Source organism: Triturus cristatus, chromosome 2_2 (genome assembly GCF_964204655.1).
Source record: "Triturus cristatus chromosome 2_2, aTriCri1.1, whole genome shotgun sequence".
NCBI lineage: Eukaryota > Metazoa > Chordata > Amphibia > Caudata > Salamandridae > Triturus > Triturus cristatus.
Window position 1 is genome coordinate 790,123,914 of NC_140582.1, and position 17,959 is coordinate 790,141,872.

Consider the following 17,959-nt stretch of genomic DNA (forward strand, 5'->3'; position numbering starts at 1 on the left):
GTTATGGCCGCCTCTGGGGACATCTGACATACCAATTTTCTAATAATGGCCACCATGAGTGGGCCCCTTTCCAAAGCACTCCTCCCCTTGTTGGGGAGGGATCCAGAATTTATACCCTGGAGTCTCAGAGACCCCTCTGAGAGAGTCCACAGTGACTAGGGAGTCTCACACAGCGGAGGCCTGGGTTTTTACCCCATTACCTCTGGGAGCACAGCACGGTACACCGTGACCAGCGCGCTCAATGGAACTTTTTGAACTATGCTCCTCTAGGTGGAAACTATAACCTTCTTTGTATGTACGGCGGTGCCCACGCAACCTTTGGCCGATGACTGGTGGAGATATAGAGGACTTTGGCTATGGCTCACCCCTCAGCCTTCTCCTACCCACCCGGACGTCGGACAATGTTTTTCCTCATCTCCCCGTTGTACCTCCTATACCCTCCCCCTCCTCTTCCCTCTATTATTCTCCCCTACCTCCCTTATTCCTTCCTTCTTTCCCCTATCCTTCTATTCCCTTGCCTATTGTTTTTCCTCTTGTTTATGCTATGATTTTGTACTCATATAAGTCCTGTAACTAAGCTCCAGAAACTGATGTAACTTTGTAACCATGTTTCTCATGTAAAGGGCTCTGATACCTCCGGGTCTAGCCAGCGCTATATAAAACTCAATAAATAAATACAATAAATGCTGTATTCCGGATATGGGCATCAAGCAACACCCATCTTTCTAATTGCCTCATTTTACTGTCTTTTGTAAATATGGCTGCTTTTCGTTGGTTAATATGGTCACTAGTGCCTCCTTTTTTACTTTTGTAACTTCCCAGGAGGACTGCCATTCTTACATGTGGTCTTATTCGTCATGTTATTTTATTGTATCTGAGCACTCGTTTTCACATTTAACGCTCGCTCCCCCGCCCCCTGCCTTGACTACAGCAGCTTTGAAGGTTGCGCTTTATTTGATGTTTTATATTTACAAAAAATGCTCTCGCTTTAACTTAAAATATGGTGGCAGCACCTCTTGTGTGTCCGCTTTATTTTTACAAAATGCGCTCACCGCATGCTACGACATCTTGCTTTAACTTTAATTATGTTCATTTGTTTATTTTTACAATACACTACACCGTGCTTCACATTTAACATGGCAGCTGCACACCTTTCTTTTTTGCTGCGCGGCTTACCAAAACTAACTTTTAAAACATTCTTTTCTTTCAACATCGCACCATTCTATGCGTTAACTTTAACAATAGCACCCGTGCCCCTATTCAACAGGTCATTCTTTTTGGTCAACAGTACGCAATGCCACACTTTTTTAACAAAGGCACCCATGCGCCTATTCAGCGGATCATTTTTTTTAATGCTTTGCGGCACGCCGCGCTACTTTTCCACCCTCTCATTGCTGCAGCACACGACACTGCTTGTACCTCACTTAATCTCCCCAGCTTCCCCCAACAACACTTCCCACCCTGGACTGTGCATTTAAATAGCCACAAACAGCATGCCATGCCACGCTTTAACTTTAACAATGGCACCCATGTTTCCTTTCCACCCTCTCAATGCTGCAGCACATTGCGCTGCTTGCACTACACCAAGGGGCTGAGTCCGCCCGCCATCCCCGCAGTATTGGGACCGGCCACTAGACATGCGGCGGTCCCACACCGCGAATTAGGATGCGACCGCCACCATGGCGGTCGCATTTTAACATTGCGGCGTATGCTGCTTACAGCATCACCCGCCATGATGTCAAAATCGTATGCCTAGCATGTCACTGCACCACATGCCAGGCACCACACGGTGCCTGCCACTTGCTGCAGCGACATGTAGGGGGTACACCATCCCCATCCCCACCCCCGGGGGGCCTGCAACGGCCCCCCAAAGCAAATCCCCGCCAGCCTTTAAGGTCTTTAAAAATCCACATCCCAATATGGCTGGCGGTGCCTGCTAGGCACCGCCACCATATTGGAGCCCCTGCCCCGCCCGGCAGGCAATCGTAACGATTGCCTGCTGGTGGGAAAAGTGTCACACGGACTTTCCGTCTGCCGCGATACCCACCGCCATCGTAATATGGCAGGGGTATTTCACGTTATGATGGCGTAAGGATCGCCACCGCCCGCTCGGCGGTGGCGAACGTTACGCCATCATAATGATCCACTTACACTCCCCAGCTTCCCACAACAACACTTTCCACCTAGGACTGCACATTTAAATTGCCATAAGTGTTTCCAGCTCTATTTGTAAAGGGCGTAGCTACACCTAATTAAATTACTTATTAAATAAGCGCACTACTCTGGTGGCTTCTTCTTTAACATCATCTTGGACTCAGCATCTTTTTTATTTGCTAAAGGATCAGCGCAGCACACCGCAGTTCATTTTAAAGCACGATCCTTTCAGGGGGTTGCTTCATCTTCATCTAATCTCCCTGTGCCTTCCCCCAACAATACTTCTCACCCCAGAGCTTCGTGACATGGCTGCAGCCATGTCGAGCTGTTTGTGTAAAGGGCAGCAGCTACATGCTACAAGTAAGTGGCTTACTAATGAAATAAGAGCACTGCTTTTCAGCATGTTTGTTTTCCTTTCCACCCTTTTCTCGCCGTGGCGCTGCTTCCACTTCACATAATCTCCCTGTCCGTTCATTGTAAAATAGCCCAGGCATTTCCAGCTCTCTTTCAAAAGGGCGGCAGCTACAGCTAATTAAATTACACATTCAATAAGAGCACTGCATTTCAGCTGAGCTCTCACACGGGGTGCGTTGGGATTGCATAAATAATATTTCCCCTGTGACATGTTTCTAGAGCCAGAGTCAGTAATAAAATAAACATTCCAAGACTGATAGTACTCCGTATAAAAACATTTAATTTTTAAAAAGTATCAGCAAGAATTACCAATTTGAAATAGGAAAACTCCAGCCCATTACAGATGCAAGTACAAAAAGAGTGAAAAACCTTTCTGCGCTGCTTGCACTTCCTTTAATCTCTCCCTCCCTCCCCCAACATCGCCTCCGCCCCAGAATGAGAATTTCATTGTGACTTATCCACCGGCGTGTCCAATTCAGCGTGTAAAACGGTAGCTACATGCTACAGCTAAGTACATTTCTTCTTAAGTAAAAGCACTGCTCTTAAACATATTTGTTTTTCTTTCTGCCCTTTTCCTGGCCATATCGCTGCTTGCACTTAACTTAATCTCCCCGTGCCTTCACCCCAAAACCACCTCCCACCCAGAAGTATGCACACATTAGTTTTATTTTATATGGCAGTACTACTAACTCCCATTTCTGTGCTACACTTCTCCATCCCCAAAATCTATAATACATACTTTAATTAAAGCAACACGCTCTCTCCTTGTAGACCTTTCCCTTTGCATTATCTACGAGTGTTTGAAGCCAAATGGAGCAGAACATTCCACTTCAGCACCTTTTCGATTGGGGCCACTGCTCATTACCTGCCCTCCTCACTCGGGATGCAGCCTGTTAACATATTGGGTTCCTATCAATCCAAAAAGGCTCTACCAAATCTAGGGGCTTATTCCAAGATGTTGTTGCTTTTTGTTTTTTTCAGGCAGCTTATTACTCTTGTCTTCACTCCCTTATAACCTATTTCCCATAGTCTGGTTCTCCAGCGCCACAAGGTCATACTAATGACAATAGCGCTTTGTAAATATAATCACTTCACCGCAAATACATTTTTTTTTAAATGGTAAATTTCATTACCAACAACTGTAACTTTCACAAATGCGAGACCTATTGCATTGCCAATGCTTGTTTTTTAAGTTGGCAGATCTGAGACATGTAAATACAAACCAACAGGCTGAAACCACAGCAATCAGTAGTGGTAATATATACATGAAAATAAATAATTTTAAGCCAGTGCAAGCATTACACTGCAATATATAAAGACCAGTGGCAGCTCCTCCTCTAAGGTGGAGGAGAGGTGTCCCACACAACAGCAGTAAAAGAAATGAAAAATAAAATGATAATAACGGGATGTTATTATCATTTTATTCTTCCCTGCTGTGGCAGCAAGGGGACGGGGCTACTCTGCTGACAGAGCAGGGGAGGTGGGCTGAGCATGCTAAAATGCGCATGGTGCTTTGACTGACCCTCTCGGGATGGCCAAACAGTCATGCGCACTTTAGCATGTTCTCCATGCAGGCTGTATTACAGCCTGCATGAAGAACATGCCCAGGCCCCTAGTCCCCATCTGATCGCCAAACCATGGCGCTCATACCAATCACAGAGCTGCATTGCAGCATTGTGATTACCTCAGGTGAGCCTGACAGCTTCTTGTTCGTCGTGGGACAGATGACATAGGACAGAGCGGCGAGGAGGTAAGTGAATTTTTCTTTTTTTACAATTATATCTCCCTACGCCCTCGACCCCCTACCCCACCACACCAGATCCGTGCTGGCAGCCACTGAAAAAGACTCATGCGAAAGTGAGCACCATTGTGCCAAGAATGCCAAAAATGTCTAGAATTAGCAATGCTACAAATGTTCAGATAGCCACAGAGCACATAATGCTGGTGGAAGAAGGGTGTATGAGCACAGATGTCAGGTGGGGAGAGGGTGAAGGCGCACAGATGGTAGCTGGAAAGAGGAGAAGGAAAACTGATAGCAGGTGGGATGAGAATGAAGCGGAAAAGAGACTGTGAGGAAAGGGAAGGAGTACAGATAGTAAGGATGACGCGTGCAAAGGAGCACTAAAGAGTAGGTAGGAGAGCGATGGACAATGGAAAGTGTATGAGGCAAGTGAAAGGATAGTAAAGAAGCACAGATGGAAGGGTTGTGGAGGGTGAATAAGCACACATTACAGGTTGAAGGAGATTGAAACAGCAGAGATAGGTGGTGGGAGAACGAATGACTGCAGGTGGCAGTTGGGAAGACCAGTAGCATCTGCCATCGAATGGCAGTGAGGGAGAAGAGGTAGGGGAGGAGCGGAGGGTGGGGAATAGAAAAAATAATAAAAACACTTACTTGGGTGCCGCTGTCTGCCGCCTCTCCTTCGTCCTCTTGCAGCAGGAAGCACTCAGCCTCCCAGAATCCCCCAGCCAATCACAATGCTGCCTTACAGCAACATTGTGATTGGCCTGAGCGCCATGGTTCAGTGCTCAGACAGGGCCTTGGTGGCTGTGCATGTTTTCCACCCAGGCTGTACATTACAGCCTGGTAGAGAACATGCAAAGTGTGCATGACTGTATGGCCGGCCCAAGAGGGCCTGCCAAACAGTCATGCACACTCACAGAGTGCAAACCACTCCTACCTCTGCTCTGGCCAACCCTGCCAACCAACCAACTCAGGCAGTAGGGTTAAAAAAAATGATAATATTGTTTCGTTATTATCATTTTATTTTTCCGTTTTGAACTGCTCATTGAGCAGTGGGGTGATGTTCCTCCACCTTAGCGGAGGAGCCACCGCTGAAGCGTTCTCTCTTTACAAAAATTCCCAAATCTGGCTGGGCACTCAAATCTTTGTTGCAACTGTAATACATGTTTTGTACTGTACTGCGATCCAGTTCTACAACACCTCCTTTGAAATAGGCCTTAACTGCTCATCTACATCTACTGAGCAAATGGAGAAGGCTTGGGTAGACCAACCTTCTGCCACAGACCGAGTATCAAGTGGCCAGGTTAGTGGGATTTAGTAGGGAACACTAGTATTCTTACCTTTGGTAGTGCTTGGTTGTCCCTGTGACTGCAAAGATTGGAATACAAAGTCTGACAGTCAGGCTGTATTCCAGGACAGGTGTTCTCACTTTATCTTGCTGACTGTAAAAATGCCCAACTCATTTTATTTTTATGATTATTACTAAACCTTGATAAGAAGCCAGCCGCAGTTCAATTACCGGCCTTCCTAAATATGCATAACTTCTGATGGAACTGAAATTCAGGTGTTTGATGTGCAAAATAGAATTTGTGAGTGTTTGAGCCCCCATTGTGAACATCAGGGATATGTACTTATATAATTTTATTACCATTTTTAGTATTTGTAAAGTGCGCAATTACTAAAAAAAAGGCATTCTAGTGCTAAAATACTGTGTGTAGTAGGACTCATAGAGCTTGCAACTCATAGGTTGAATAGCCATGTCTGGACATTCCCACTGACTTCTAAATGGTTTAATAATCATTTTAACTCCTTCGTAAGGTAGTTTTAGGCAGTTATTACCTGAAAGGTGAAGGCCCTGCCACGCTGGCAAGACTTTCTTATCTTCTGTGTCTTCAGAATGCCACCAAAGAGGGTCAAGTCCTTGACAGTAAGTACCAAAGAAACAGTCACTGATAAAAACAGGGCTTTTATGCTGGAGAGCTCTAAAGCAAATGCACAGGCTTTTAAACATAGCATGCTTGTGTACTGATATCCAGTGCGAGGCCGGGAGCTGACAAGAAGTTTGGGAATTTATAGGAAATTGAGAAGGAGGCATGCTGCTGAATTCTGCACCCACTATAAATGAGAAATGGTGGAAGAAGCTAGCCCTAGATACAGAGCATTAGCATGATCAATTTGTGCGCATACTACTGCTTGGAATATTGGCTAATGCATTGTCTCTGGGAGAAAGAGCTGAATTTTCTTTAAGACTTTAAGATCTAAGAAACAAGAAGCCGAAACGTTAGCCATCTGTTATTTAGGTGAGCGTTTATCAATGAACACCATGACAGGGTTTTTCAAGGTATTCGTTGAAAAGCAATAAAACCAGAGTATGGGTCACCAACTTGATGACCAGATTATTAGTGGTCTGCTAGTACCTTGAGCTCTGTTTTATCTGAATTGAGTTTCAAACAGTTGTCTGACATCCAGTCTTCTGACTGGAAGTTAAGGCAGGCTATGTTACATTCCCCGCAAGCCTGAGCATGAGCTGAGTATTGGCGGCATGACACATACATGATAGATGATGTAAACATATAAGCCTGCAATTTGGGCTCACATATATGCTCAATATTACAGGTCTGAATGACATGTCTCAAAGCACTCCATAGAACATAGGACTAGCAGACAACTTAACAAGAGGCACAAAACATCTGACTGCGACACATTAGAAAGCAGTCAATCCATTCTAAGGTCTCCAATCCAAACTCAACATCTCCTATCCTTTCCACCAATTTGGCATAACACAAGGTGTCAAAGTTTGCAAAGATGGCCAGGAGAAGAAAATCTGCCACACCTCCCTTCCCAGACACCATGCGGAGTTCATTTTGCACAACTACAAGCTTTATTTCTATTGTAAAATATGCCAGCAACCCTTCTTGGGCTGAGGTAAGAAGTAAATTATCAGCAACAAACTCGGAAATAGAAGCTCACCTCTCTCTTTTTCAGCGAGCTCGGAACTAAGAGGCAGCAAATAAATGAATGGAGAGGTAACAGAATAGCACAGCAGAGCTCTATATATACCGGTAATATGGGCAGATGGGAGATCAAGGTGCAGCCACAGACCTCATACAAGATAGTGAATTGTCATCAAATAACTCATTATTGGTTTTTGGCATTTATAAAGCTCATAGTCTACCATTAGTATGGCAACGCTTTGGGTAGTCTGGGAGGGTGCTTTTAATTGTGTGGTCAGCAGAGTGCATGTTGTTTCTTTGTTACATGCCTGTGTCAGGATTACAAAATTGACAGTTTGTAGCCTACAAGGCTGATTAGTCAATTCACATGCCCATTGCCCATGAGCCAATACTAATCTAGTGTGTGTGAGCTACTATTTGAATGCCCAATAGTTCACTCCTGCCTGAATGCAGATTATAATACTTAATACTTAACACAGTGTATAGGTCATGTTGGAAAGTGGATAATTAGTAGGTGGGAGTATTCACCTTCAGCTAGTAATATGACCACAATCACTAATAGGTTTATTCAATCCTCAGTAAATTAATCCCTGCTCAACCCTTGGTAGTTTAGTAAATGAGCAGTCAGGCTTAATTTAGTGGACAGGCATTTGTAAAGCACTTAATATCACAAAACAGTAAATAAGTAAAAAAACACAACACAATAAACATCCAACACCAATTTATAAAAATAGAGAATATTTGTATCTTTAACCAAAATGACAAAAACCCAATGTAGGGAACTGGCAATATGATTTTTTAAAGATTTATGAAAAAATTGTGCATTCTAATGCCAAAAATATTAGAACGTCACTCACGGCTATCAGACCCCGCTGCATGAGGTAAAAATCAAAGTTTAAGGCCGACAACGATGGAGCGCGGGCCAGATAAGCAGAGGGCTGGGCCCCGATCAAAAGTTTACTTTTGGACTTAGGGCCTTATTTTGAGTACGGCGTTCCTCAGCACTCTCTAGCCAGTCTCCTCCTGGAGCTTTTCTGTAAAACTTTGCAGAAAGTTTCCAAACTTTTAAATCTTTACGTTTCTTGGTTCCTTTGGGGAAAATAAGTGTCTACTAGGTCAGTCCAAGTCCAAAGCAATTCTCTCCTTTGTGTGTGTGTCTGTGTAACCCAACTCAGAGGTGTGGCTAACAATTCACTACACTCCCCTTCCAGCCCCTCACCTAATCTAATTAGGGAAGCACTCATCTGGCTGGGGATAAAGGAAGTGGGGGCTGGCCTGGGTCCTATGACATCTGATCTCTTGCCTTTGAAGTCCAGCTCATCTCCCCAGCCCACTTCCTCTCCTCGTCTTCTCCAGGAAGCAAATTTTCTCCCACCAAATGGCATCTTCACACCTACTCAGGTAGTTGATTAGCTCAGGCTGTAAAAAGGCTGATCAGTCAGAAGCGGCTGCAACAGGGCTGCTTAAGATACCTTTAGGGTAGTTCTAAAACTACGTACCTGTTTATTACAGTATAATAAATCCGACCTTGGAATGTTGTTGGATTTATTGGAACCATTATTATGATACTTTGAATGATATGTCTAGTTAGCTCCAAACTAACGATAGACTATATTAAGTTTGGTTCACTGACAACATATCGAAACCACAGATATTGTGGGACATAAATATTGAGTCAAACATCTAACACTAAAAATATGTTATCCTATACTTATAATGTAATTGACAAAAATATTGAAATTAAAATATCGTTATATGCTAATATTTAAGACAAAAATATAGTTTTTAATATATATAAATATACATAATATTAAAAGACACTAAATATGTTAATATTTAACAATAATATAATTAAAATGAAATATATTTAAATATTTATGAACTACATTTATATCATACTTTTTAAATTATATATCTATATCAGTATCTTTATTTAAAGATATATAAGTTAAAACTATTATTAAAATAATTTTAATTTATATTATAATTTACATATTTTTTGTAAGCTTAAAAAATACTATATATATATATATATATATATATATATATATATATATTTTTTTCTTTTTTTTTTTTCACAGCAGCAGCAGCTCTCTTTTCAGCATACAGCGCTCTTTGACGGTGCGGTTCGTGGAGACGGCAGAGCCAGCCGTTAAATTATTATTTCCAATGTCCCCTTCACAGAAACTTTCCACACACACTCACCAGTAATTGGATTTATCAATTCAATGTTTATTCAGGCAGTGGCATATCCTGACAGGTTGGTAACCCTATGCGTTCCAGTCTGTTCACAGACCTTGTTAACGGGTAGTAAAGCATTCCAACCAGTTTCTCATTTAAAATAAATCACATGATGCTACCTCACATCCTGGTTGTTCTCGCTTTGCATTGTGGTTGATGTAGTGCAATGTTTTTAAGTGCAAATAAAATTAGTGACAATAGTGACTGTACATTTTGAAGTGACTGTGCAAGTGAATAGTATAGTCCACCTAATTATTTGTAATTTAATACAGGGAATACAGAAAAATAGGACGTTTTTTTCAATTCTGGTGTTATTAATTCTCATTGTTGGTTCCTCCTCCTATGGGTTCTATATTGCTTAAATAAAGTTCTACAATAAATTTTAATATATGTAAATACACATGTTTGAATGCCCTCCAGTGGGACTATATCCACAACGACCCTTCTCCTCCCAATACCTCCTGTGTTTACTTACACCATCTTCCCTCCAATGGGTTATCATTATCTAATCAATGGTGATTGAGTTGGTGGAGGATGGGTCTATCATGTTTTCCAATTCACATTTCTTACTCTTAACATTTGCTCTCAGCCCTCTAGTGGGCCAATTATGCCTAAATATAACCCTCTCTTCTGTTAGTTGCCTATCAAGAGGGTGGACTAATGGCGACAGTAAGTGACATGTTGCAATTATTAAAACTAGTTACATTTTGCTGATATTATTTCGTAACTGTCAATTTTCTGTCAGAGAGGGAAAAGAGAAGTAAAATATATAATCATTAATAACTGGAATGATCTGTACATTTGCCTACGTTGTCCTATATATAGTTTTTGGGCATGTATGTGCGCCACATGTGCACACATGCACGATTCAGGGGTGCAACAGGGTGTCAATGTGACACCCTGCCACCCTTGAATATGCTCCCCCTATTACCGATTCGGTATTTACCGAATCGGTAATAGTGAATGGCTTCCCATTCATTCCTATGGGCCTCCAGGCCCATAGGAATGAATGGGAAGGTATGCCTTATTACTGATTCGGTAAATACCGAATCGGTAATAACGAATATTACCGAATAGGTAAAATTTACAGATTTTTTACCTGCAGTCTATTTACCGATTCTTAAATACCGAATCGGTAAAATTCGGTATTTAGGAATCGGTAAACAGAAATTACCTACATATGGCCCTATGTCTCTTAAAATTACAATAAACTAATCATTACATTTAAAAAAACAAAAAATGTAACCAACTATAGTAAAAACACATTAACAATAATTACACAAACAACTTATAATATATACAATTAAAATATATACTAAAATACATAAAAATAATTTAAAAACAATTTTAATATCAACTTTTTTTTGCAAACAATATTGAAAACAGAGATATTGTTAACATCGATATTAACGACTTGGATATTTTTAACTTCAATATTACTTACCTTAAAATCAATATTTTTGTCCACGCTATTCTTGCACACAATATTTTTGCATCATGCTATTCCAAACTTGATATTTTTATCTCTCAATTTTTTTTTCAGATTTGTTACCGGAATATCATTAAGTTTAATAAAACCTTCACATGTTAGCCTATGGGACAAGCAGCACTACAATAGGGAAACACGACTTTGGCTGACTTTCCTTACCAGGGCTCATAAAACTTATTTTATATTGTTCCTGCTTTTTTTAATAATGCAGCCTACCCTTGGGGTACCTAGGGTAGACCTTAGGGGTGACTTAAATTGTCATAAAAAGGTCGTTTTAGACTTTGAAAGTGCTTTTAATTCCAAAGTTGAATTTTGACATACTTTTATTTCAATCCCAGCCTGCAAGGAAGGCCTGGCTTTAACAGGGCACCAGACGTCACAGCAGTGTGCATTTAAGTGCATTACATCCACTGGGATCTTTAAACCTACATGCCCTACCATGTACTAGAGATTTACAGGTAGGTTGTCTTGGCCAATTAGAATTATACCAATTACCATATACCTTTAGGGAACGGAGCACAGGCACTGGGCCTGGTTAGCAGAGCCCAGGGCACTTTCAGGGTCAGTAACCACCAGCATCAGTCAAAACATGAAGGTGATAAGGGCAAAAAGGATGCCTTTCCTACAGATCATGAGAAAAAACTGATAAATGATGAAAATATAACACAAGAGACTGAGATGATTCATATTTTCGAACAATGAGAATATGTGTTGTTTTCAGTCACATGTTTTTTATAAATCCATTAAAATATCTAATTGCCCTAATTTGCAACCTAGTGTAATTTTCATCCTATAACCTGTAGTGTCAAAAAGTAACTGGTAAAGCCTTATTCAGCAACTGCCTTCATAGTTCACACCCTCCAACATGTGCAGCCCTGTCTTTGCACTGCTGAGACTGCACTTTTTTCAAATGTTAAGTGGAATAAATTAATGACCATAGAAAACCAACAGAAATATGCATGTGTTATATATTTCTCTTGAGGATTGTTTTCTGAATTAGACAAAGGCTTACTTTTTCTGTCTCCTACTTTTGACTTCACTCTTACTGACATAGGCCCTTCTACTGCAGCCAACTGAACTGTTTAACCTTGAATGCTTCAAGAGGCAATGCAGGATACTATGTTTCCTCTAAGTATATTCTTGAATAGAAGTTTGCTCTCCCGTGGCCAATCTGTTGACATTATATGTGGATTGCAAAAATGCTATGTATGGTTTAGAATTGTTTTGTTTGTCATGGTACAAGGTCAATGTTGATAAATCTTTTAAATCTGACATTGCCAGAAGATACGCTGCAATGTTTGGAAAATAAATACCCTTATCATTGGGTTTCAAAACAAACCCCTGACACAGTTGATTTATATCGTGCAAACTATTTTTCGCAATTGAAAGACATACACAAAAGAAAACGTTAGGAGTGGCTGTCCTTTTAAGAAGCATGACTAGGCAGAACTGATATCACAAAATCCAATTTTCTCAAGAGTTTTTTTTTCAAGTGCTCTCAGAGTAGGTACCTTATATCACACTTCCTGAGCTGCTTAGAGCAAGCTATATACTTGGTGTGGGAGAGTTTTAGGCCTAGAATATTGTTGAGTCTATTGCACCGCAATAAACTGCAACGAGGACTAGCATTGCTGATTTCTTGATATATTATCAGGCAGCACAACTAAGGGCGCTGATAGAGTGATTCAAAACTGAAACTGATAAAATTAAGCCTTATATGAAAAAGGCTAGAATATTGTATCTGTTAGACCTGGCCCTTTTTAAGGGATCCCCCTCAGATTTATGCCTTCTGTTGCTAAACCTGTTTTTATTGGCAAATTCTCTGTGCACTTTTCCTGCTAACAAATGGTAAAGTGATTATGCTCTATCCCTAAAACATGGTACAATTGGCATATTCCTGATTGATACATTTAATTTACTTGTACATTCATATTAAATAGTGCTTATTGTACCCAGGGCCTGTAAAATAAATGCTACTTGTGGATCTGCAGCACCCACTGTGCCATCCACTAAAGTAGCCTTCTAAAACATGTCTCAGGCCTACCACTGCAGCCTGTAGTGCAGTTTTGAACTGCCATTTTGACCTGGCAAAATAAACCGTTTGCCAGGCCCAAACATTCCTTTTTATTGCTACTAATTTACCCCTAAGCAAATCTAATGGCTCATAGGGCAGAGTGCATTGCATTAGAAAAAATAGTACATGTGTACTTACGTTTTATAAGTTCTGGTAAAGTCATTTTTCTCGGCAGTCAGGCCTATCTCTCCCATTGACTAACGTGTGGCACCGTTGCACTACTGTACTTGTGGATGACAGAGCAAGGACTGTATCTGCTGGTGATACCTGTGAGGGGAACCCTAAGGACTTTACCTGCTCCACTTGTTACCAGGGTTGAGAAGTGGACTCTAAGTTTCAGTTGGCTGACCTCCTGTTAAGCTACAGGGACAAAAAAGCTCTAGAATTCCTACTTTCCTGGAGGTGCCCAGCGGACCAGTTTCAACAGGACCTGCACTGCACCCTGCTGGTGGAGTTGAGTATTTCCTGATCCCCAAGTGCTGTTCCTAAAGTCCTGGAGCCCTTGGTAGGTGTCAGCATGTACTCCTCCTGCAGAACCCTAAAAGATGGTTCTTTGAAACTTTTTCAAGACTTTTTGCCTGGAGAACCATCATGGGACCAGGACCAACCTGCCAGCTGATCTGCCAAGGGTGCATTGGTAGTAGGCCTTGACTTCTCCACAGCTACTGCTATGTTCTTCTCCACAGCAGCAAATCCGATTCAGCGGGCCTGATACCATCCAGCATCTGATGACATCAAACCCTCTTCGGCTACAGCCTGCCTCCTTGTCCTGCTGAGTACATTCGACTTCTAGTGGATTCTAAATCCTAAGGAAGAAATCTTCACACGGACCGATGCCAAGCAGCAGCCAAGTGACATTGAAGACTTCCTGGGTGTGAACTCCGGACTTTTCCCACACAGAGGTTTTTCCTTATTCGTCAACAGCCTCACTTAGATCTTGTCCTTCATTAACCAGTCATCGACGAGACCATCTTCGGTTCCAGCCTGCAGTCTTTCCCTGCTGAGGAATTTCCTGAAATTTTCCAAGTCAAAAGGTAACTTTTTGACTGGGACCTACCGGGTCCTTGTATCCGATCCACATTCCATCACCAGTCGGATAAAAATTCATCACTCAGTTTCCCTTATTTGGATTCTTGTCATTTTGGTGACATTTTGTTCACTAAATATTCCGGGGGCGGGTTCTCCATTAGGGCTCTGGGGCTGCGCCCTCCTGAAATTATTTCCTTCACATTCCTGAATAAATATGAAATAGATCGATTCATTTAAAGTAACCATCGATCGCATCTCTAAACAAATCGATGTATTTAAGTCTGGGCTGGCTGTCCCAGGGTGACTGCCCCGCCTCGCTCTGAAATAGGAGATGGAAGTCAGACAGTAATGAACTTGCTGACTGGTGATGCACTACGCAGGGCTTACTGTTCTAAAGCCCTCCATAATGAATCATTGTAGTCTATGGCAGTATCCACTTTAGGCCAGGGGTGCTGTCAGCATCATGGTTTGGGGTGCTGGAGTCTCCGTCCCTGTATGAGAGCAGCCGTTCGTCACTCACAAACATAGATCCCACCCTTTCCCATTCGTCACACCTAGAAGTGGATGCAAGCACCTGTTTTTTGGTGTCTTGTCCTCCATAACGGTAAGTGTTAGAATGCTAATCTTCTGCTATGTATATTGTTCTGAGACCCATCGCCACCCTAACCTCCCCCACTGCGACACCTCAGGCCCCGGCTGCATGTAGCTGGCAAATATAGAAGTGGAGCTGCAGCATTTGATCCCCTGCAAAATGGATCCAAAAGACAAGCAGGTTAGGCTTCTTGTTCCCTTGTGAAGTTGATCCAAATGTCTGAGTCAAGGCAACGTGATAGATTTGTGCTTACTGTGGACAGTTCTCTGATGTATGACATTAAAACTGGCCCTGTCTTCATGCCCCTAAGTTAACACTGATTCTAATTCTAAAAACATGGATTGATTTACAATTGAATGTTAGAAACATTAGACAATGCATTTCAGCGAATTAATTCCCCTCTTATTTCAAGTTTTACTTAGTCTTGCCTTCCTCAAGAGTTAGCTATTTAATCATGTTGTGTTTCTTTCTGTATTTATTTCCTGCATACTGTGCAGGTGTTCCTGCGGGGGCTTTGATTGAGAGCTCTGACGGTGAAGCCAAAGCAAAATGCCTGTCAGAGGGTTGGCCTCTCCCCAGAACACACAGAACAATGGTCATGTTTTCCAGCTGTAATTGCAATTTTGTGAAAATGTGTGTGAAGGGGTGCACAGATGGTGAAATATTTACAGGGCAAAAGCAAAAGTAAATAAATTGCTTAAATGTGAGTGAGTGCAGTGTATGTTTGGAAGTGGTGAAGTAAGGGAGATGCAAGGAAGTGCATTCAGGGCAGAGTGAAAAGGGTGCTGAAGACGAAAGTGAGGTGGTTTAAGATGTGCAGATGGACAAGATGTACAGAGAAAAAGGACATAAATATATCTAACATAAAGTGCACATAACTGAAGGCCAAAACTCCTTCCACAGGCTTCAGTACTATCGAAATGTCAGAATGTAAGTGTTTTTAAGGCCAATTATTCATAACAAATCCTTGTTGTTACTCATTTATGTTTAACACCTAACAACCATTGATAAAGCTAATCGTACTGACAGGTTTTAGGTGTAAGTCATCTATTGTGTTGTATATCTGGATGCAATTACTTTTCAGAGAGAAACCAAAATACCAGTCAGGTAGCACACTATGGGACTCACATAAATCTATTTTACATGTTCCCTTTTGGAGAGTCCCCACATTATTTATCCCACATAAAGCCCTGGTTTCACATATTTCTATATGACTGATTGCAATCAGCAGCTGTTGGTCATTCCCGAAGTCTGGTTAGAGCATTTTCTTTCAAAGTTGATGCCTCATGCAGTGCAAGATACTGGGCAAGCACACACTTTAAAGGGCTGAAGTTGTCATGTTGTACAATTTGCACATTACAGTAACTGTTGAACAAATTAATGCAGCAAAATATAGGGCAGTTTTTTATGTGTTTGATATTTCAAACTATATTTTCCCACTGCTTTATAAGCCTTGTTTTATCACAAAATTAATTTGCTTTAAAATGCACCATTTGCCAATCTTTTTTTCAGTGTTATTCTCGGGAGAAGGAGCCAGTCTGGACCCCACGTTTGTCCATTAAGCTTGCCCGCCTCGCTCACTACATAAAAGTCATACCAAACTTTCATGCCCTACCACTTTCAAATGTCACCAGCCGCTACTGAAATATTCTTTAAGTATGTAAGTAGGAGTAGGATTTTTATGTGCTGTGTTTTCAATGTTTTAACTGTTTTGGCACTTCTAAATGCTTTGTGCCATAACTACCATGGGCTGAGCTAATTTTTAAAGTACTGAAACTTTTACTCGACCTAGCAAGAATGGTGACACTATTACTTGTTGTGGGCTACCATCAACTGTAGCTAATAATCTACTTTCTCACACATGTATTACATGCTTTGATAGGCCACTGATCTGGAACTGTCTTCGATCCCTCGATGCAGTATAGAAACCCCTGTTTGACCTCATGTAAATTCCTCCCTTATTCTGCAACCTGGCTTTTGAGGCTGGGGTTTGTTTTCTTGAATGGTGGTTGCTTCTTTGGTTTAGCATTGGACAGGCAAAAAAATAGCTGTAGCATTTCTATAGTGTATGTTTAATGGAATTAGCTGTATTCTGAACCAGCACCTGGATATCTTACATGCTGGCCAGATCCAGAAGCTCGAACAGGTTGAATGCACGATTGAACGGTACATTCGGAGAACAGCAAAATCCCTGGGAGGCTGTAAGCATGGGCCAAGGTCAGCACTCAATGTCTTAACAGAAATAACCATTTGAAATTGTGCAGTTAGGCTGTATATTTAGCACAGTTCCCCTCTGCACCATTTTAATTGTTTGGTATGTCCAGGTGCTAGGCAGCTGCTTTTACCACATATCTAGACATCCACCCTAAATATAGCTCTGCTCATCTTACCGTCTGCCTAATCATGTTCAAAAAGAGTGCTTCATACCACGCTTTGGTGTGTGACTTGGGATACTAGGAGAGTGGACAAAAATGGAGAACCTGAGGCAGCTAAAGAGTAATGCTGGTGGAGACCTGTTGTGCTGTTGCTGACTGCCCTGTCCTGGGCCTTATCTAAGGCAGCAAGTGGGTATCACCTTAGTAAAAGGGGACACGTTTTATTACTGTCATCTCCCAAACAGTAACAGGGAAGGTGCATTATTTGGTGTTACAGACAAACAAGTTAAGTGTCTAGCGAACAGCCAAGCTATTGCTCAGGTTGCATCCACAACACAGGCATATATACTTTAGACAACAGATAAATCGTTTTTGGGACTAGAAAATAGATTAATATATCAAAAGGGCAGAGGGCGTCCTCAATATGAGCCCATCAACAGGACATCCTAACCTAGAAGAAGTCAACTGAATAGGCAGCTGGTAGGACTGTTTGGACCACTAAGCATAGCCCGAGCGAACATGGGGGATTGCCTGGTGCTAATCTTCTTCACATGGTGGGTGGGTGGGGGGTTCCTACAGTAGAACCAGGAAATTGGGAGAACTAGACATCGTTTTCCAATAAGGTAATCCACTGGATTATGACTATGAGGCAATGCTATATGTTAGATCTGACATAGGAAATGTTAACGGAGTCTTTAATAATCACTCCCGGGATGATTTTACGGAGATGTGTCAGTGATGTAGAGATTTGGAAGGGTCTCTTGTCATTAGATTGCCGCACTATCCATGTAACAAATTCAAAAATTCAATATATGATGACACTTCAATCTTTGGATGGCAATGTCATTGAAGACACCATTTTTGTAGCTGTAGACTCCCTCACTAGGGATAAT

The 17,959-nt window shown here is 41.7% G+C and overlaps 1 protein-coding gene across 3 annotated transcripts in view; it reads left to right on the top strand.

The window, feature by feature from the left end:
• NMU (neuromedin U) overlaps nucleotides 1-17,959 on the top strand; it is a 405,214-nt gene that overhangs the window by 62,090 nt on the left and 325,165 nt on the right. Inside the window, exon 1 of one of the 3 annotated variants that reach the window (XM_085643296.1) lies at nucleotides 2,444-2,514. The exons of the other annotated variants lie outside the window; for them this stretch is intronic. Within the exon in view, the coding sequence (XP_085499422.1) occupies nucleotides 2,460-2,514 (55 nt within the window). The 5' untranslated portion in view covers nucleotides 2,444-2,459. Of the gene's footprint in view, nucleotides 1-2,443; nucleotides 2,515-17,959 lie in introns of those variants that run through there. 3 annotated transcript variants of the gene reach the window in all.